Raw genomic sequence first — 22,406 nt, 5'->3', positions numbered from 1 at the left:
ATTACCATTTTCCTTACATTATTATTACTGACATATAAGACAATGCCCATAACTTGTTACTGTAGAGATCAGTTTCACAGAGACATTTAAAAATAGACCTATCCCATTAGCACCACTGTATGAAATATGGGTTGAACTATTTTCCGTAGCAGTAGTGTACCCATGCACACAGGAAAATGTATTTTATTACTAATGACACTGTTATAAGTCAAACATCCCATGATGTGTCTATCCCTGTTCAGTGGTTCTCCAGATGTTGGCATAGTGGTGACTCCTGTTCTTCTACTCTTTAAGAATTTGATATTAAAGAACTCAAAATTAACAGAATAGGTAGGAAATTACACCCTGAAGAGAGCTGGAATAAGTTCTAGTTCAAACTTCTGTGTCAGAAGATCTGCTGGTAGTGGTAAGGGTCTACAGCACTCTGGTTACCTTTTAGCTGTAGATGAAGTCTGTTCAAAGTAGTGACTGAAAACAGTCTGCTAATCTATTGCCAAGCAAAAAAGTTCAAAACTCCTACAAAGAGATTTTCAGGCAGTAAAAAAAATATTGACCTTAATTAATTGAAAATTAAATTTGTGACATCATATTGTTTAATGTGTAACTGTGAACTTGCATGTGGAAGCTCTGTCTATGTTGCTGTATAGTAGCAGCTTCTTGACTTAGAATTCCTGACTGGTGGCTCCTTACACTTCACTTACATTAAATTTCACTGACATGATCTGTCAGCAAATATGTGGAACAGTCCTCTAACATTACTGGAGTATGTGGTTTAGGTTTTTTTTTCTTTCTAGTACAATAAGTATTTCTTCTCATGTTTTTGCATTGCCCTTACAGGCATCATTTATAAAAACTGCCAATGTACAATATTGTATCTGGGGTTCAAGGTTTGCAGCTATATTAAATTTGACAGACATCAGTTTATGCATGTGAAATACTTGCAACAAATGAAAATTTCTGAGAAATTTTCAACACTATTGATTTTTTTGTCAGATAGTCTACATGGGCTGGACGGAAGAACGGGAACAAGACTCCCTTCAGGACCGAATGTACACACCAAAGTTTCTAGCACTGAGGGGTTCTTCCCTGTATAAATTTATAGCACCTCCAGTAAGTATGCTTCTTATGCTTAGTTGGAATAAATTTTATTAAATAAAATAATGTTGTGTAATGTGTACAAGTCTTTCACAGTGAGATACCACTCATTGGGCTAGCAGGACTGTAACTAACAGCATTGAAGAGTTCCAGAGTGTGTGGTATAGAAGTGGGAGGAAACAGCTCTTCCTCAGATGATTTGGTATCTAGCAAGAACTTATTTTCCCACACTTCAATGAACGCTTAAAAAAATAAAAGAGAAATCTGCTCATGTTAAAAAGGAGCTTTTAATTTTCTTTTGGCAGACAGAACAGGCCCAAAGCAACATGGTTATATTTAAACTGAACAGTCATTCTAGAGAAACTGCTGAGATTTGGGGAAATATCAAAGCTTTTTACATGCTGTAGAGATGGCAATATGTCTCTATTTAGATTCCATCCTGAATGTAAGTTTTTGCTGCTTGAGAGCACCGAAAGGAAGGTAGGGAATCAAATGAAATTGTTTAAGTTAAATATATTAATTGGAATCTCACTGGGAACACCAGAGAAAATTTTAGCGCTCGTTTTATACTCAGCAATTTGCTTTCACTTTCTTATGGTACATCTAAGATGCAGTAAAGATCCTCTAGCTAACTTTTAAGCCAGTTGCTAAGGAGACAGTAGCAGTCCCATCCATGCCTGCAGCAGGAAGAGTCATGTGAATTAATTTGTCCTCTTTATTGGGTGACCTTTCTGACTGCTACTACACCCTGTGTTTGTCAGATCCAGGCTGTAGCTCCTTCCTGCCTGAAAAAGAATCATAAAATAGTTTAGGTTGAGAGGGAGCTTTAAAGGTCATCTAGTCCAACCTCCTTACAGCAAGCAGGGACGCCTTCAGCTGCGGCAGGTTGCCTGTCTGACCTGGTCTTGAATGTTTTCAGAGATGGGGCATCTACCACCTCTTGGGGCAATATCTTCCTGAGGTAGCTCAAAGTCATCTTTCAAATCTTTAGATTGATCATCACTAACTGTTGGTGTTCATTTAGCAAACGGTTTAAAAACATGTGAAAGACATGGGGAATGGAAGGAAGTATGAACTGAAAACCTCATGTGTTCAATGTTTGTAGAGTAGTTCTTGGGTGTGGGATTTTGTTTCTCTCAGGTCTATTAATTAATTTTTCAGGGTCCGATTAAAATGTCAGATTAATGGTAACAAGCACCTTAATTCAAAAACATCTCTTCTGTCTTTGCCAGACCTACTTGAGCATTTGCTGCCTGTCAAGTAAAATCAACTCCATTCTGGGTACTAGATAGAATGAGAATCAATGATGAGAAATCCTTTTCAATACCCAAGAGGAATATTATTCTTTTCTAAGAACCATGGAAGAGACCACAAACCTCTTTACTGAAGAATCATAAATTTATAGGAATAATATACTTGTAGGGGGTAAATGTCTGATGGGGGGTGAAAAATGGGTGTGAAAGGAACATGTTCCTATGAAGAGTCTGAACCATGGTAACATGAGTAAGGAAGATCTTGGCAAGCTGCTATTGTATAAGACAAGAAATTCATCCTCAAGTTTTTATAGCTCTTGTCTCAGCTTAGCTGCAAGGACAAAATGAATTTGTATTGCCAGATTCTGATTCCTAGTCTAAAATAGAAAAACTGTTCAAATGCAGAGAAAAATATTTTCTCTTCATGGAGTAGGAGGGAAGCAGAATGATAAGCATGCCTTTTTAGGACAGAGCTCTTACAGAGCCGCCTTAAAGAGTTAGAATCATAGAATGTTTATGTTAGAAAGACCTTAAAGTTCATCCAGTTTCAACATGTAATGTATATAATAATTTCACACTTCTAAAATCCTGTTTTCTGTACCCAGACTTTTACACATACAGTTAAATTTGCTACTCTGAAGATTTGTCTCTTCCAGGGATTAGAAAATATGAACAATATTTCAATGACAGTTTCAGAGCTTCTTTTTAGGAGCTGTATAAAGTGTAGTTAAAATAAAAACTGTTTTAATTATATGTGCAGTATAAACTGCTTGGACAAAGTTGTTTTCTGAAAAGAGATGTCCTACAAACAAAGATGTCTTAACCAGAAAATCAAACAAAAGTATTAGCCCAGTCTCTACCAAAGACTAACACATTAGGAAAGCATGTGTTTAAACGATGTCTATCAACAGCCCTGCCTCTTTTTGTATCTTTTTGATCAATAGTACTTCTATTTCCCATGCTCAGCTAAAAAGAGCAATCCTAGTGTTTCTTATTTTCATTTTGAAATTTTTAAAGAAAATTACTTCTTTATTGTTATTTTTTTATATTATTTAGTGGCACATTTCCTTCTTTAGAATTATTCATTCCGTCAGCTCTGGTGGTTTTCAATTTCTTCCAATTTATAATTGGAAATTTACTTGAGAAAGAGCCACTAACATCCTTTCTTTTACTACTCAATATTTCAAATTAAAACATTAAAAGTGAAGGGTGCAGCAATTTCTGTGGGTGTTTTAATTCTACAATTGCTTTTGTTTTGCACATATCTTTGTACAGAAGCAGTTTTGGTTTGACCTGAAAAGAAGTCCCTTTACAGTTACAAACAAAATCAGGAAACCAGGGGAGAAGAGGGAGCTCTTATATTTCCCCCCAAAGTATGGAGCCTATAGTAAATTTTTAAACATAACTCCAAATGACTTTGTGCTTCAGGAGCAATAATAATGACTTTTCCTCATGGCACAATAGGACTTCATCTGGTGTGACTGGGTATTGTGGGCTCAGTGGGGCTGTAGAAAGGCTCCTCTCCCCATTTTTTTCTGTTCATGGTGAAAAATTTATCTTTTTGTCCATAGGAGAAAGAGTAGCTTTGTGATTTAGTACCCACAGTTCAATAAGATAGTGAAGACTACATTTCACTATGACTACAAGTAAAGAAAATTCTAGCAGAAGAGGAACTATAGCACTGTGTTTTTGAACTTTTCATTCATGCCTGTGATTTCCTTAAAGGACGTTCCATTACACCAATGTTTATAACTAAAAATTAGTTAGATGTAGAATTTTATCATAAAACATCAAAATAATTTTGATCTATTAATGATTACTTTCTCTTTAAATAAGAAATAAATTGATTTCAGATAATATTTTGTTCTTTGGGCTCTAGAATATGTTTTATCAAAAATTTTTCAAAAAGTTTATCCTGAATCTGATAGAAGCAGTAATGTATGTTTTCATCAACCTCTTCATTGTGTCTAACAAATTTAATGATACAGCTGTCTTCCTTTAGATATGGGCCACTGTCCAAAGTTTCTTACCATTAAGATAATTATTCATTCATTTATATCCTCAATTTAATTCTATTTTGTGCCTTCTTCATTATTTTTATTATTTTCCTATTTTCTGCTTGCATTTTCCTTGGAAATTTTATTGCCTTAACTCTTCCCTTAGTGAATATATTCATCTATCCCTTTATGTCTCATTGAAGTCTTAACACCTACTCTTCCATGATTTAATTTCATTCTTTCATATGTGCATTTTTCTGTGTAAAACAGTTGCCTAAAATGAATACAGTTAAAAACAGTTGCCTAAAATGAATACAGTTAAAAACAGTTGTGAAATCCCAAAACAAAGAGGAAAAAAAATAGGCTATTCTTCAAATCTTAGTTTGTTAGAATTTAGGAGTAGATTAATCTTGGTAAGAAGAAAAGACTAAAATGAATACAGTTAAAACCAGTTGCCTAAAATGAATACAGTTAAAAACAGTTGCCTAAAATGAATACTGTAAAAAACAGTTGTGAAATCCCAAAACAAAGAGGAAAAAAAATAGGCTATTCTTCAAATCTTAGTTTGTTAGAATTTAGGAGTAGATTAATCTTGGTAAGAAGAAAAGAAAGTGAGTATATATAATGTCGTTTCATGCCTGTTTGTTTTTTTTTTTTTTTTTTTTTTTTCCCTTGGATCCCCCTGGTAAGTGTCTGGGACATTGCAAGGTTGGACACTGTTTTTATGGATTTGCAAATGCTGTCGGTGATTGGCAGCAAATAGTGGCACGCAGTTACAAGGAGGAAAGTGATGAGAAGCATGTTTTCTAACATGCTGGCTCTGTGAGATAAAAATTCAAGGGCTGCATCCTCTCAGGATCTCACTGCAGCCCCTGCAAGTTCCCAGGGGAAGTATCATCATTTTGCATAGAGCAGGCTGCATGCAAAGGAACTGCATTGTAAGGACAGGGAGGACATCTCCTCAGCATTGCCTGGATGGAACAGTCTGGTCCTTGCTAGTTGTTGCTTTGAGGCAGTGTTTGGTCTTTCTGAATATATTTTAATCAATGTAAATAGTTCAGGGATTTTTTTTTGGCTAGTAAACTTAATTATTAAAAAACAACAAAAATAACTTAATTTCTTTTTCTGTTTGTTTTGTGTTTTGTTTGTTTTTTAAAGGTCACAACCTGGGATTGGACACGAGCTGAGAAAACATTTTCAGTTTATGAGATAATGTGCAAAATTCTCAAGGTATGATAAGAAAGTATAAAATAAATTGCCACTTTGACAGACAAAAGCATAACACTAACTACCTTCTGGAAAGACATCTATTTTTTTTTCCCTTTAAAGTCAAATATCAGAAGTTCTGGTGTCAGTAGGTACAGAATCAAACTAGAAGTTATGGCAAAATTGGAAGTAAACTTATTTTGACTAGGAAACAACCTTATTTCTCCATATGCTGTATGGGGTTTACAGTTTCACTTTAATGTCACATTTAACTAGTGTAAAATTTCCTTTTCTAACTGAGGACCTAAAGAAGCAGTGATCGGTTTGGTTGTTTTCAAATATGTTGATGGAACTAATAGCAGCTGCAATGTATGATTTCACTAGGACAAAATATGCAATACCCTTCTGAAAACTTTTTCTTATTTTTTCCATTTTCTTCAATCTGTCTGAAGTGTAATAAATGAGAAGAGATAATGATACATGTTTAGAAAGCTAAAATTATGAGTAGCAAGTTAAATAAGACCATTATCGTACATTGTTTCCAATTTTTAATTGGGAATTCAATCAGAATTCTTTTGTATAGTCTTTTCTCTGTTTTAAAAACAGTGAAAAACAGATGCTCAAAATTTCTCGAATGAGAAGGAAAATAAATGCATTTTCCTATTCATGTGAAATGCTTTCTGGTTTATGTTGGTTTTGGGGATTTTTTGGTCCAAATTACATAAAAGGTAATTTTACCATTTCTTTCATTTTATCTAAGCAGAGGCAGACTAGTATCAGCAAGAAATATGAAAATACCATGCTTTTTAAAAGTGTTTTCCACTGGGAAGACCTTTTACTGACATAAATGGTACATTTCTTAGGTTTGTAGGTCACATAGGTGCACTATATTTTCCTTAGGGAGGTAGATTAAAGTTGCAATGGCTCAATAAAATTTGGAAACTTTTTGCACTTGAGACTTAAAAAAAAAAAAAAACAAAAAAAACCCACAAAAACAAAGAAAAAAATCCCACCAAATTTATAGTCTGAAAAAATTCTCTTTGCTAGCGATCTGAACTGAGAAGTGAACAGTTTTCTTTTACTGCTATGTTGGCTGTGAGGTCTGGAGTCTTCATCAAGGAGTAGAACCTGCCAAACACAAAACATCCCATCCCTGTGGGATGTCCTTCAATTACCAAGTGTGTGCAAATATTGGCTCCCTAGCAGTGCTCATGTAGGAAGAGGAGGAACAGGACAAGTTGTACATGGTAAAGGCATTGCACTGAGGGTGTAAGTGAACAATGCTCTAAGAACACAGTCAGGCTTTGATAGAGTTGAAAAATATAATTTCTTACATGCACTTTTTTCCCCATTCCCTTTGGTAACCTCTGAATCCTTCAGGCTTTGGTCTTAATGCTATAAGCATCAAGGTTCTTTGTCAGAGAACTAAGTGCTTTGGAGCCAGGATGACTCCTCCTTATGACTTATCCAAAGATTTTTTCATACTCTTTGAATAGAAATTTATGGAATTTGTGCCATATAATTTTTTGTAATTTACAGGTCCTTCTTTTCTTTTAGCCATTTGCCCTTGTTGATGGTCTTAATTCACTTGCAATTTTTGCCATTTTTCTTTTCCCGCTTTGTTCTGTGTCTCCTATTATTGTATATCAATACATTAGCTTTTTGGTTTGTTTTTGTTTCTCAGCCATGTAACAGAAGTTATTACAGCCAAGGAGACAGTCCACAAAGCAGTAAAAACTAAACCAGTGTCTTTCTGGCACTGTTGTATGGAAGCACAGAAAAGAGTACAAATATGCTGGAGTTTTTTATCATCCAGCCATCCAAACTGTCTGAGAAGAGGTGTAGGTTTTCTAGCCTCATTCTATATTAACACAGATACAATTCCAGCATAAGTAATATAAGAATATAATTTATGTGTTTCTTTATCACTTTATTCATATTCAGTTATTTGTGTATTTTCTGTAAATATGGTCCGGCTTATAAAATGCTGAAATGTTTCGAGCAGGTTCTTTAGCTGACAAAAACCTGTAAATAATAAAAACTGCAAGTGGGAAAATCGTTGCAATGGAATTGCAGCTTCTGACATTGAACCATTAATCTTCACCATATTCTAGTTTTCTACAGCAGTTGCTATAGAACTTAACTATGGTTTCACTAAATATAAAAGCAAATAAAACCAAGAAAAACAGCTTCCCATTACACTACTACATTGAACATCAGTAGGAACTCAAGGTTTTGTTCAGCTTTTATGACAGCATCTTAAAAGTCTCCATTTAAGCAATGAGTGGTTTTTAGACCCATTTGAACAAGCCCCATGGATATTACTGAACCAGAGGCCACGTAAAAAAAAAAAAGTTACTCTGGTGCTTTGTGATCACCTTCAACCTTCTTCTCTTTTATAGTACCTCAAATGCTACTTTTGTTATAAACCTATTTGACTTGGAGAATGACACAGGTTTTCTGGCTAATATTCACTTCAAGTAAAAGGACTTGCAAGTAGGCTGTGCTAACCCCTGTATGAGTTAGCTCAGGAGTGAGAAGTAGTGCTTTAGTTAAGTGTTACCACATCATTTACCAAGCAAAGTGTATCTGTATTGCATGGCTTGCTTGCATTTGAATGAGATATTAAAAAAAAAAAATTGTCCATATTCAGACTTACATTCATTAGGATGCAACTGTCACCCAAGGTAGTTGGTAATTTCTCCTGGGTATACTGGCAATTTCAATAACTGTCCTCATGCCACAGAGATAGGACTTTACTTAATATGTCTGTAATTATTTTTTCTCCATTTTCCACTCCTTATTTGTGACTGAAATTCTGATGAACTTCACAAGAACAGTCTGGATTTGAGAGACTTACTACTCAAAGTGTAACTTTTTAAATAGAATTGTCATTTTCCTCACTTTGAGAGACTTCTCTAAGTTTCTCTTCATGAAAGCACTACAGTGGAGAATATGAGCTCCCAGATCCTACAGAATGCATACTGATTGCCTATTTTAGTGTTTCAGGATGATTAATTCCTCTTCTGGTAACAGTAGAAATATTAAACAGTAAATAAATATTAATGCCGACACAATACTTTGTGCACTGCAAAGTACTTAACTGATTTAATCTTCAGAAAGAGTATATAGTCAAAAAGTGTTAAGTAAAACCCAAAACTTGGCTGCCACCATGACCAAAGTTTTCTTTATATTTACTTGCATGTGTTTAGTGTTCTTTTTTCCTCTAGTATCCCTTCCAAGGCTCTGATTCCTTTCACAAACAATATAGAAGACTGGGATGCCATTTTCAGTTGTCACAGTTGCCTTAGTCTGAAGCAGCTAAAAGGCAGAATGTTCTGCACCTTATTCAGAGATGTCAGAGATTATTATGTGATTTATAGCTAGTGAATTCATATTTATAATGCTCATCAATAAATAAATCACTATTTTGCTGTAACTGTATCGTTTCTTCTTTTATTTTCTGGATCAGATTACAAAGAAAAGGAAGCAGAAGCAAGGCATTAAGTCTCTATTCTAATTTGATTAGGACCTTCTAAATGACCAGGAAGACTCTTAAAACTTGAAGCATAAAAATATACTTTAAAAAGCAGTCTTTTCATTGTGTGAAAAACAGTTTTATTGAAAGAAATTTAGCAAAATGTTGTTGATCCCCTAATTCAGTATTTAAAATTTTATATAGTAAAGAAAGAGAAAAAAAACCCAAACCCTCATAACCACTTTCATACACTACCATAACAATAATGTAATATAAAAAATATTCTATATAAAGTTTACAAACTACCAGATAAAACCACATATCACATAAATATGAAGCTCTTAATTTTCAAGATTTTGGGGATGAAATAATATTTATTGACATGAAACCTAGGTAAAGCTGGCTGAGTACAAAAATCACATTTTAATTTAATTGGTTTAAATTATTAATTGTGAAATAATGGCAAACAGCAGTGGGCTGTGTTTGATGTAAAAGGAGCATTTATGGAGATGCAAATAACTTAAGACCTGGGGGGGTAAATGCATAAATTGGTAAGCATATGAAATAATTTATTAAAAATTCAATAGATCTATTTATTAAGGGGTGGAAGCAGAGAGAAAACAAGGCACTGAAGAGCTTTTTAACCCTAAAAAATAAGCAGGTAAAAAGAAAGTAAGTAGAAATCAAAGTGAGGCGAGTTAAAATGGCAAAGAAGGCAAGAACTTTAAAAGCTGTGCTTATTAGTCAGTGAAAGAAGTCGATGCCATTTAAATCACTTCAACCAGTCCCACACCATGTGAACCAGTAAGAAGTTGATAAATTTAAACCACTCTTTTTTTTTTAAGCATAAATTTATTCAGACTAATGCTAATGGGACAGTGACACCACCAGCATGTGGATGAAAATCTGAAAATCTGTGGTCCATGTTAAAAAATTTGTCAAGCAAGATCATTTAATGATACTGCTTTTGACATTAAAATGTGTCTATGAGTCATTTTCAATAGAACTGCTGGAAGAATTTGCTGTCAATAAATATTTCTAATTTATTCTCCCAGAAGCTTGCTTCACCTTATCCTTTATTTTGGGGAGTAAAGCCCCTTTAACAGCCAACTAATTTTAATGTTGCAATTGAACAATATTCAATATTCCATAAAAGCAGATAATTCTATCACTAACTTCAGAAAGGCAGAGGGCCTTATCGTGTTCAGTATTTCAAATCTGATTTAACTGTATATGTCTTTTTGGTACCTCTTGATACACAGTTTTAACATGAGTGTTTTGAGAGTGTGTACATTTGTAAGTGTGTATAATTGAACAAGATTTAAGTATCTTAAATAAATTTGTAAATAGTTTAAATATTTAAACATTTTTTTCCATACAGGGGTAGAAAAAAGTTTGTTACGTATTTCAGATAAATTATAAAGAATAGCATAAGAAATTGCACTTCTCTGTCCTTTTTGTTCAATTACTTATGTTCTTCAGCTCATCCAAACATCTCCTTGTAATTGTGAGAAAATGCTTTCTATAGTTTAGTCACCTGCCTCCTATCTTCAGTGGCATACAAAAATATTTGGAGATTCACAGTTAGATTATGCTTTATTCAGCATAAAACAGGAAACATATTCAAGTGTCAGATCAGCTCTGAAATGAAATGTGAGGATAACTGTGGAAGGCAGTCTGTGCTGGCAACATGTCAGGGTAGTGAATCACTGGTGTTTACAGTTAGTACCATTCACATCAGTGCAGCTATAATTTAGTTGCTATATTAATCAGGACCAACTTGATGTCTCAGAAGACTTGTGATTCCTTCCTTATTTTAGCTGTTAGTATGTGTAAAATCCTCAAACGTAGTTATGTTAATTTTTCCCACTTAAATTGCCTGTAATTATGCTGTCCATTTCCAGTAAGCCAAGTATGAGAAAAGGATGATATAAAAAGGATGGGAAACTACAGACAATGATATTGTATACAGGTAAGTTTTAAAAATAGTTCCAATAGACACATAAACATATAAAATGCAGGTAGAGAACGTATTTTGAGGTCTGTCATTCACATGGTTTGCTCAATGGTGAGAATTGCATCCTGATGTGATTTCACTAAAAGACTTCGCACTCACAATGCTAAAGAGGCAGAAGCAGTGCAGCCCTTTTAGGAATAAATTAATGCTGCATCCAAGGAATGTCAGATTTTCAAGCTGGGATTTAGCCAGGTTCTTGGAAAGAATGCTAACTGTTGAGTATATAAATTGAAAACAATTGAAGTGATTTTCAGTCTTTGGTTTGCCTTCTGTCCTACATTTAAGACTATATAATATTTCCACAGAAAAGAGCATCTATTTCCACTCTAAATAGAATTACAGTTGTCTTCTCAGAAAAGAAAAATAGTAATAGTCAGAAATATCTCCATGCCCATTGGCATCAAGGCTAACACTAAGTTGGCTTCAGTTAGGCCATAAAGAAGAATTTGTGTATTGAAATAGAGTCCTAACAAGGCCACTGAATTTCCACCACTGGATCCTTTTAAGTGTAAGATGGTGTGTAGCTGCTCCTATCGTGCACAGAGATAGGCACTAGGTGGCTGCACCTCAGGCGAGATCATACACGTTTTCTGTGATTCTCTGTGTGATTTCAGTTCACTTCTCCTCAACATGTACATAGTTATGCAAGCCCTAATCCATGTTATTCTGGATAAATTCACTGGGCCCTGTGTGTAAAAGGTGTTGATGTTGCTGTAACTCTGAAGCACCATGTAAGAGTCTTTTCTGAAAGTAAAGAGGCAATGTCATTACGTGCATGACAACTGCCACTGTACGAAGACTTATTCATTTTTTGTTTGGTTCAGAGAGAAAGGACAAACAGTATTTGAAATGTAAACTTATTAAATAAAGCTTTTCATGTTTCCTGTTAACTTTAGAGAGGTTTCTTATTTTTTATTAATTCCCCCCCTCTCTGCCTTTTTCTGACATTTCTTATGCGATATTAATATAAACTGTCACCTTTTGGGTGAAAAATAAATGACTTGTGTTGGGCTGGGGCTGCCAATCTCAGAGTCTGATCCTTCATCCTAGAAGAAATAACAAGATAAACACACAGAGGAAAACAACAAAAAATAACAGATACAGAAAATAAACTTTTCAATGCCTTCTGCAACCTCTCTGTTTCAGAAATTGCTTTTTGCTGCCTGTCTAGTTATGAGACTGACAGTGCTGTTGCAACATCCTTGAAAAGCAAAGCCAAATTAACTTTCAACATAAGGCAAAGGGAGTGTTGAAAAAGAGCAGAAATGGGGTGTGAAATACAAATACTTTGTAAGGATACTTGGGAAAGAGAAGTATATGTCTTAAATGCAAGATACTTGAGATTTATCTTGAGAAGTAAACTCGAGAAGTTTCTCTCCATTGACTTAATATAATCAGAGCATGTCTAAAGGTTGGAGTGGTATTGTATTAGCTAATATACTCTGATTCATCAGTTTTAGTAGATTTTTGTGAAATATTTTTCTCTTATTTATCAATTTTCTCTTCTTTTATGGTCATGGACTTTAATTATTTGAGGTTTTTTCCTATCTTTATTTCTGGCTATTGCAATACTTAAATTAAGCTTGAGATGCTGCAATCTTGTTGCACAAGGAATTTGTGACTCTAGGAATTCATGCAGCAGTGGCAATTTTTTATTTTTCATTGAAACTGTGTCCCAAGCCTTATATGAAATAAAGTGCTCCTGTCTCAGGGGCAGATATTCAAAACTTCATTTGGTGCATTCTCTTCTCAGTGGAGGTCTAAATGTTGATTACTCCCAAGAGCCAGAGCCAGCAGTGAAACCAGAAATCTTAATTTCTTAAAAGATCTTTATCTTGTTTTGTGACAGGACCTTTTTTACCACAGTCCCTTTTTATTTTTTTTTTCTTAGCACTATTAGTAAGTGCATGTAAAATAAAGTTTTTACACATTTGCTTATACAAATTTTCTGACATAGTGATATTTAACACAAATGCTTTTCAATGTGCTGCTCTAATGTGCTCTCACCTTGACATAATGTATTGACAAGCTATTTGAGCAAGAAATTCTGTCCAAAAAAAGAAAGAAAGCTAAATAAGAAAGAGTATGCAGTCAAGTTGATACTTCTTCTAATATAATAGATAATCAGTTTGGTGGGTAACTTTCCAGTCTTTTATTAAATCACGTTTCATGCTTTCCCTTCCAAATTTTGTGTCCTTCATGAGGAAGACCTTTAAAAGATCTCTGTCTGCCTTTAAAACAAATACATCAAAAGTTGAGGGAAAAAAATTACAAAAACTGTCAAAAATGAGAATGAAAATAACTTTTCTTTCATGTAATTTCTTTGTCCACTTCTGCTGTTGAGTTAGGTGTTTTTTCTGTTATTGAAGAGGTGCATAGGCACTTTAAGGAAATGTAGAGTATCCTGTTCTCACTTACTAGGGCCAGTAGCTTGACGGCTGGAAATATAGGGAAGGTTCTCCTCCTTTATGCCATGGGGATGCAGCATGTTCAGAATGAAATCTTCAGAATGGTAACAGTCAAATTTTGCCCAGAACAACTAAATTTTTTTTGGTAGATCTTAACTTTTCTTCCAAAGGGCAGCAAAAGTGTCCCTGTCCCTGAATCAGCCATTGCTAGTCCAGAGCAGCCCAAAAAGCAGATCTGGGGGCTCTGTTTATTTCTTTCTTTTTTACTGGGATAATCCAATTTAATTCCTTTTTGTAATTTATTTTACAGAACTGATTTAGCCATTTTAACTATAATATAAAATACAGCAATATCCTCAGGCAGACAACTAACATGGAAAAAAATCAGCTGCAATTATTTAAATTTGAGAAACTATTTTAAAAAAGGGTCAGAATGAAAAGATAGGATCACTCTTTAACATTGCTATCCATTATCATTATAATTAGTCTTATGGGATCTGTTCTTAATTTCCAGCAAATAATGTCTCAAAGTTTGGAGAGGTAAAAGACCTTAAACTTCAGTAACTCTCTAAAGAGATGATCAGCGCATTTTTCAGTATCTGTTTGTAATTATACTCATCTCTGATTTCTCTGTAACAGAAAATAACCACTAATGCCTCTCCAGAAAGTATTAGAATATTTATTTCCTCAAAAGATTAGCTGGTTTTATGAACATTTTAAAATTTTTCCTCATATGGCAAAAAAATAAACAAGTTTATCGGTAGAGTTCATTAAGAAATAGACACAATTATGGCACTGACCCAGAAGATACCTGTTTTCAGACTTGGCTCTGATTCAAATGAGGGTCTTCAAGACTGTCTTTTAATCAGCCAGAATAGGAAATTAATTTTCCTATTCAGGCGGAATAGAAAAGTGATTCAAGCTTAATGCTGAACCTAATGGAATGAACTTTTCTTTTTCTCTCCAGTCATCAGACAGATTTTTCTAATGGAAATTTACTTGAAAGTAACATTTATTCTGCAATAATAAGCAGTTTCCCCCATGAGTAAACATACTTTTTGTCAAATCTGAACATTAAAATACTTTCTGTCCAGTTTTAGTTTGGTTGCAATTCTGTGTTTACTTAAATATGTGTATATATAGATATTTGTAATTTCAACTTTTTTTTTACACTTCTTCACAATAAAATTCAGAAGGGTCCAAATAAGATGAGCTATGTACAAACACATGCCTGCATTGATATAATTTATTATTACTTGAGTAATGAGAATATGTTGGAGAAACTGTATGTTTTTTTCACTCTGGAGTGAATCTGTTCCCTGCTGCCTGTAAATGCTATTAGAACCATCACCATAGCAACTAATGGTGATGCTCAAGCAAAGTGTTCTGAAAATTCCAGCTGAAGAAGTAGATCATTATATACCCTTAGAAAGAAGGATGTATGTTTATGCAGCCAGAACTGATATGTAAAAGGAGAAACAAACAGTAAAACTCTCAGGGCACTGATGCCAGCAAGTGCAAAGGCATGATGTGAGAAATTTTTACAGTTGCTTTGGAGTTATTGCATAAGAAAATGCTTTTTATCTTCAGAGAATTTAGGTGCTATGTTTGAATCTTGATTATGAAAGGACAGACTTCTTTTGGCAGAACTGTCTAAAGTAGTCAACAAAGAAAACAGGTTTTGTTTATTTTCTAGTTTATGTGTTTTGCAGAACTGTTATAATTAATATGAGAGATGTGAATACTTACTTCATTTTAACAGCTGAAATTATTTTCTTGAAAGTCAAAGTCTATTTTGTCTCTGTAGGATGGTTTTGAACATCTTACATGAATTGTTGTTCATGTCAAAAACTGCTCACTGGTGTCACTAACATTTACAGTTCCATGGCAAAAATATATGTGCCACTCTCTATATTACATGTAACTTTATAGGTTAATCAGACTTCCAGAAAATTCTTCAGCATCTCCTGAGTAAAAATCATGCCATGAGCATGAAAGAGGCAAATGTTTGTTTTCTGGTGCAGAGACCTTTGTAGAATAGAAGACCTCAACTCTCACTATCACAAGAGGTGAGGGCCTCCTGCATCATAGCAGATTTAAATAATAGTCAAAATGCGAATATTTAATGCACTCATCCTACTCAAAATGAAAGGACACAAGTAATCAAAAAGAAGTAGTGCTGCTTCTGGAATGAGCAGTCTTTCAAAAGAGAAGAGATTACCCCTGCAGAAGGGAAGGCGAAATCACTATTTAGTGATAAAAAGGCATTCTGCCTTAATTTGGAAGGACCTGCCTAATGATCCATGCTTAGTTCCCATGGACAAATTTATTACTGTCACTTAGCATGGATATCATTATTAATTAGGCAAGCAGGAGTCATACTGTCCTGTCAGCAGAGATGCTGGATTACCCTGAAGCTGGGTGTGAGCCAATGTCTTTCGTCACAGTCCATCCTTCAGCAGGACTGCATTCCCTCTAGTGAGAATTAGCACACTGCTAAAAGTTTTGTGTGTGCTTCTCTTCAGAGAGTTTTATTAATTCACAACGAGAACATCAGGGGCAAAAGGTACAACTAATCATTATCAGTATGAAAAAGTTCTTAAAAATTCAACATGAAATTGGCTCATGTCCATCATTGACTAGTAAATGAATATAATAACACAGGGTCATAGAAGATTCTTAAATGGGTAGAATGACATTTATATTTTAGTTGAAGTAGTGGTTTGGTAAAAGTTAATTAATTAAGATTTCTGCTTCATCCGGACCTGGTTTTGAGACTCCTGACAAGTTTGGTTTTTTTTTTAATTTGCAGACTTTTGGACAATTCCCAGCTGGATTTGTTTAAAAAAAAAAAAAAAAAAAAAAAAAAAAGCTTTAAATTCCTGTCTTGTCTTTATAAGGATGTTTGGATATCTATCTTTTAGCTTTGCCTAGTTTGCTTTAGCTTAGTTTTGTCCAGTTATCTATTGCACAAATTATTACATTCTATAAACCTTAAATACAGATTTTTAGTGCTTGAGAAGAAATGCAAAACTAAAGAAAGATCTTGCCGAAAAAGCAGAAAAAATGTCAGAAGCAGTACTAAGGGGAACGTTGCCCAGAACTTTTTTACATGTAGGATGGGATACTACTAATTAGGAAGGGAATACTTCATATATATGTTAGCAATTTTAGTAAAACTAAAATACATTATTTAAATGTATTAGACGTGCACTTCTCTTATCATGGACCTAATCATAGATGATGATATCAAAATCACAAGTGTATACATTACAGCTAATCACAAATTGAAATTATTAATTGGTTAAATTATTATTTCTAGGGAAATGTTGTATTTTGTTTTCATTCTGAAGAGGAACTTCATATAATGGAAATTCCAATAATAAATGAGTCCATTATGTGCGTTGTTTGCCACAGTATAATGTAGTAGATGAAATATTCTAAACTTTTTATATGCAAAACACTGAGGGGAAATACTACCTTACGACTGATTAGATCTTTCCTAAATCAAAGCATGCTCTCATTTTCATACGTAAGTAGCAAAAACTTGGATAATTATTGTAGATCCCATTTAGCTTTTTTCCCATCATCTGGGCTTGATGTAATGCTTAGTAGAATCTAGTACAATTCTTACTAGCAGTGTTGATAATAAAATACATAAGTTTTTATTTAATTACTTCAAAGCCTCTAGAGATTTTTGCATTTTTCAAGTGCTTTTTAACAGAGATCAATCTCAATGAAACTTCTAACATTTTGTTTTTCACAGTCTATGCAATAACTCCTCACTTTTTCCTAGACAGCATATTCTTCTCAATAGGAGACAAAAAAAGCTCATACTACTGGAAGAGTCTAAGGATATAATTTAAAAGCATCAAATTTTAGCTGTGCCCAGCTAAATAGAGATATGCATTCTGGAACTGAGCCATGCACTAAGCTCTGTCCCATTTGAAAACAGGGGTTATTACTTCAGTTATTTTAAAGCAAATTATTCATGTGATCCCACATAATCATGTTTCAGAAAAGCTTTAAGAGTCTCCATTACTAACAATTACTTATTATATACTAACTGTACACATGAACAGGTAAAGATGAGTCCAAAATATTTTTAGTTTCTTCTGTGGTTGTAGCTATGAAGGATTAAAACCTTCCCCAGGAGATCCATGTAGCTTACACATGAGTCTTGCCGCACTCCATGCTGAATAGGTCCTTTGGGTTGTGGGCCAACAGGCCCGTTCAATCAGCTTTAGATCTGGAGGCACAGGCAGTTCAAGATCCCATTTAAGATTCGTCAGACAAGAAGTGCTACTTCTAAAAGAAGTAGCTTTTCTGCCCTGGAGGAGTGAGGGTTTTCCAGTGCTTTTGCTCATGCAGAATTGAGATTGTTCAGCCTGGAAGAGAGAAGGCTTCAGGGTGAACTCACGGTGGCCTTTCAGTATCTAAGGGGATCCTATAAGAAAGATGAAGAGGGACTCTTTTCAAGAGCATGTAGTGACAAAACAAGGCAGAATGGCTTCAAACTGACAGAAAGTAGGTTTAGATTAGATGTTAGGAAGAAATTCTTTATTGTGGGAATAGTGAGGCACTGGAACAAGTTGCCCAGAGAAGTTATGGATGTCCTATTCCTGGAAGTGTTCAAGACCAGACTGGATGAGCTCTGAGCAACCCGCTCAAGTGAAAGGTTTCACTGCCCATGGCCATAAGGGATTGGAGCTGGATGATCTTTAAGGTTCCTTCAAGCCCAAGCCACCCTGTGATGCTGTGTTTTGTTGCTACACATTTCCACAAGGTTAAACATTTGTCACAGTGCTGCTGCTCTGTGTGCTTTGAGGCTGTGTGTGCAATGGAGCATAGATGTCATTAGCAACAACCTGGATATTATAACCTCTATTATGAATGCTGGTCAGGACATACTGTGAACACAATTGATGCTTCAGTTTTAGTAGAAGGGCCTGAATGAAAAGGAAAAAAAAGAAGGGATAAAGGAGATACTAAAAAAAGACAAAAGATTTTTCTGATAGGACATAGACTATTATTTAGCTACACCTAACTGTTCAACTATACTTCCTTGTGAATATTTGGAAGAAAAATCTGGAACAAGATTTTTTTTTTTTTTGGAAATGCTGTCTTTTAACATCAAACATGTTCATGCTGATTTTTTCATAGATGACTAAGCCTTGTACAGCTACTAAGCTTAGCACTTGATGGAAGTAAGGAAGGAGATTTTTCCACAGTGACTGGTCATTTTAAAATCATAGCAACTTGTTTTTTCATGGTGATTGAAAAGAGAGGATATGATGCCTCCATAGCCAATTCTTCTAGAAATTGTAAATCATGCTTCAACCAGAAGCATTCATGAATGCATGATGTACTGGCTTCCTTGATCAGGTCAGTCACATTTCTACTGAATGAATGGAAAGGGGAAAGTAGTGCTTGCTCTCCCCTTGCTACTTGTATAACTGAGAGTGATAGTTTCAGACAGGTTCCTGTTTTATGCATTTTGTTCTCAATCAGCTTTAGGTTGCTGGTTCTCTGCCCCAGGGAGAGCTGACTTGAACAATGTAAGCTGCTCTTCCAGCTTGTATCAGCTGGTTGTGCTCCCCTTGGTCTATTCAAGTTGTGTATAACCAGAAGGCGATACTGTCCCATGAGTCTCCTTTGCTGAACTTAACTCTGCCCTTTGCTGTTAGGTAACTTTGTGAAAATTGCATGCAGGCTACTTATACCCAAATCTCCAGATGTATTGGCAAAGACAGCTGGTGATCTTGTGACTTGTGGCAACTTCTTTGATGTAGCAGGGACTAAATTAATTAAAGCTGTTTCTGCAAACCTATTTTTCACAAGAACAAATTACATGCCAGAGTTTTAGCATGACGCATCCTTTTTATTATATAAAGTCTAAAAAATAATTGAAAACATTTTAATGAATGGATTTCTTATTTAACTTGCTTATTATTTGGTTTAATACCAACTACAAATACTAGCAATCATTAATTATTAAATATTTATAACCGGATGTCTATTATGTGATGTTATGTTGAAAGTAAAGCCAAAAGTAGTTTTCTCCTCCAGGACCAAGGCCAGCAACCTAACCATGGGCAGCCACTATAGTCTCTGCATGCAGTATCCATTTAAAGACTAATTGTATGTTGGATTTTGTAAACCTGCAGAAATATGAACTTGTTTTCTCAAGCCTCTATAAAGAAAATAGAACATATGAACTTTTCGTGCTTCTTAAAATAAATATTTTCCTTTGACCAACCTTCCAGAATAGGGTGTATAAGTCAAATAGGTCAGAGAAGCTGATATTTGTGTTCCTCATGTGATTAGAAAGTGGAAAACTTTCATAGAATATATCTAAAGTGTATAGCTGATAACATTTTTGAGAAGTGATTTGTTAAAATATTTAAAGTTACTGCCTGAGATATGCTGTTCTGTACCATTCTGAATATAGGCATCGTTTTTAAAATTCATTGAAGTGTCAATGTTTAGACCAAACCCCTGATTCTCAGTTCCTCAGCGACTGTGGTTATTCCTGTCATTTAAAATGCCATTTAAAAATGCTGGGTTTGACACATAAATGTTTGCAATTAAAAATATTAATTGATGTGTGCCAGATTATATAACTTCAGGTTTTCATCAGGACAGTGATCTACTGGACCGTCGGAAACATTGCTTCAGTGTCCAGTCTGAATCTGGAGAAGATCTTTACTTTTCTGTGGAACTAGAGTCTGACCTAACACTATGGGAAAAAGCCTTCCAAACTGCAACTTTTTTAGAAGTTGAACGGATACAGGTGAGCACAACTGCCTTGTTGATCATGTTTTAATACATTAACAAATTAGGCCCATATGAAATAATGATGGAATTTTGAGAAATTTTATGATCTTCTGCAGCTCTCAAGTTGTTACTCTTTTATGTAAGTAATTGCTTTTGCTGTTCCCAAACAGCTTGCAAGCTAGCCTTCAGAAGAGGTCACCTGAAATACAATCTTTGAGTTATTATGACAACATGATACATATTTGTTAACTGAAGTTCACGGACAGAGAAGAAAAAACAATCTACGGTTCAGGGACAAAATGCAAGTGTTTAGATATTCTTATTCGCTTACATGCTACCTTATTTGTTACTGAAAAACCTTGCAGGAATTAATAGTCCTTGTAATACCAGGAATGAGAGTATACTGAGGGAAGTACTCACTGGATACAAGCAAGAACAAAAGTTGTACCTCAGATGCATTATTCTTTCTTCACGTATTTCCTGTTCCTTGTGTATTTACTCTGTTATCAGGTGACAGTGCAGAGATGGACAGCATTCAAATACAGATTACTAGTGACTTTTTATAGCAAAATTCCATATCAGAGTGTTTAAAGATGACTTCTCACATGAACAAAAAGTCATGACTTTTTGACATAAAAAAGGAGAAAAAAGCCATCCACCACAATTTTAATTCACCTAATCCCAATTGCAATATTGATTTTCTAACAATGGAATATACATGTGGTTAGAACAGCTTTAGTTGATGCTGGCAGGAGTTACACACACCTACCCAAGCCATATTAGTGTATTATGCTGTGCAAGTATTGGCTCATTTTCTGTGTCCTCCTGGGAATGCAATGTTTTTATTCAGACAAACTGTTAGTTAGTTATATATTAGCCCTTTTCTGACCTGCAAACCACCACATGCAGATGCACTGAATTGGTATATACTAATGAAGATCCAATATGCAAAAACTACACTGGTGTCAGTTTTAACTCACAGTACTTATGTTGCAAGAGGAGTCAGGGGAGGTTTGGCTTTCCTCTTTTAAATTCATATATGCTGTTACCTTTTATAGAAACTATTCTTGTCTTTTAAGCTGTACTTGCATACTGGAAAATCTAAGACTACGTTTTCTATGTAAAACTTGCAATAATGTATGTCCTCTGCCACTAAATATTTGAGAATTGTTGTCTTTCTTATATAATTCACTGCAACCTACTTTATAGTAGCACTGCTCTGCCATCAGTAAAAGAATATACAGCATTTTTCTTGAATAACATTTATCTCAGAAGCCACCTCATATTTGTTCTACTTTCAGATTGATTCATACTATAGCATTCCTGGTTTAGATTTTTCTTTTGAATTTTAGAATTGCATTTATTCAAAATTGCCTTCAGGCTTCTCCAAAATAGTTTCCTTTATAATCTTAATCTCAGATTCGTCTTAATCTTCTCACCTTTTTTTGTCTCTCCTGATGTTCAATGTAGCAATTAAGAACTCAAATTAATTATTTCCTCATTGATTGGTTGATTGTTTGATTATAGATCTGTGAAAGTGGACAAACAGACTTCTTATGATAGAACATTATTGTGGAACTCACACTCATTATTTCACCTTTTCTTTTTCTTTATTTTCTGTATCTTGATTTGGAAAAAAAAATAGAATATTTTAAATATAACTGGGTTTGGTCTCATTTTTCTTTTAGCCATCCATTACTGCTTTCATCTACCAACCTGCAGATGCAGAAAAAATATGGTGGCATGCTTTGTTTCTTACAAGTTCTTTCATTGCTCTGTGAGAAAAAAAAAGTGACAGGTTCAAAATTAAGGTATCAATGGTACATTTTTTCTAAAATTTTGCTTTATGCAATTGTGTTGATATGAATATTCATATTTAAAGTGAATGCTAATCCAGTAGGTTTGTCTTACAATACAATAACATAACTTTGAAAATATACCTTCAGTTTAAAATTACCATTTAAAAATATTCAACCATGTTGTGTGCTACTCCATAATCATGCAATGAATAACTGTTACTCCATGGCTATAACCTCCAGAAGAGGTTAATCGGGGCCAATTCTAATCCAACTCCAAAGAATATATAACAAATTCAAATATTTTTTAAATGCATTACTATAAATATGTAATGAATTCTGTTTCAGCCTAATTCATAGCTTCTGCCAGAGGTATATC

The 22,406-nt window shown here is 34.5% G+C and overlaps 1 protein-coding gene across 1 annotated transcript in view; it reads left to right on the top strand.

The window, feature by feature from the left end:
• The window catches only part of SNTG1 (syntrophin gamma 1), a 309,019-nt gene that overhangs the window by 261,881 nt on the left and 24,732 nt on the right, over nucleotides 1-22,406 (top strand). The window contains exons 13-15 of the mRNA XM_041473703.1: nucleotides 994-1,110; nucleotides 5,504-5,575; nucleotides 20,095-20,247. Coding sequence (XP_041329637.1) covers nucleotides 994-1,110; nucleotides 5,504-5,575; nucleotides 20,095-20,247 — 342 coding nt within the window. The remainder of the gene's footprint in view (nucleotides 1-993; nucleotides 1,111-5,503; nucleotides 5,576-20,094; nucleotides 20,248-22,406) is intronic.

The sequence above is a fragment of the Pyrgilauda ruficollis genome, unplaced genomic scaffold (genome assembly GCF_017590135.1).
Source record: "Pyrgilauda ruficollis isolate IOZ18807 unplaced genomic scaffold, ASM1759013v1 scaffold30, whole genome shotgun sequence".
Lineage (NCBI taxonomy): Eukaryota > Metazoa > Chordata > Aves > Passeriformes > Passeridae > Pyrgilauda > Pyrgilauda ruficollis.
The sequence above is the reverse complement of the archived record's forward strand: the minus strand, read 5'-3'. Positions and strand labels throughout refer to the sequence as shown.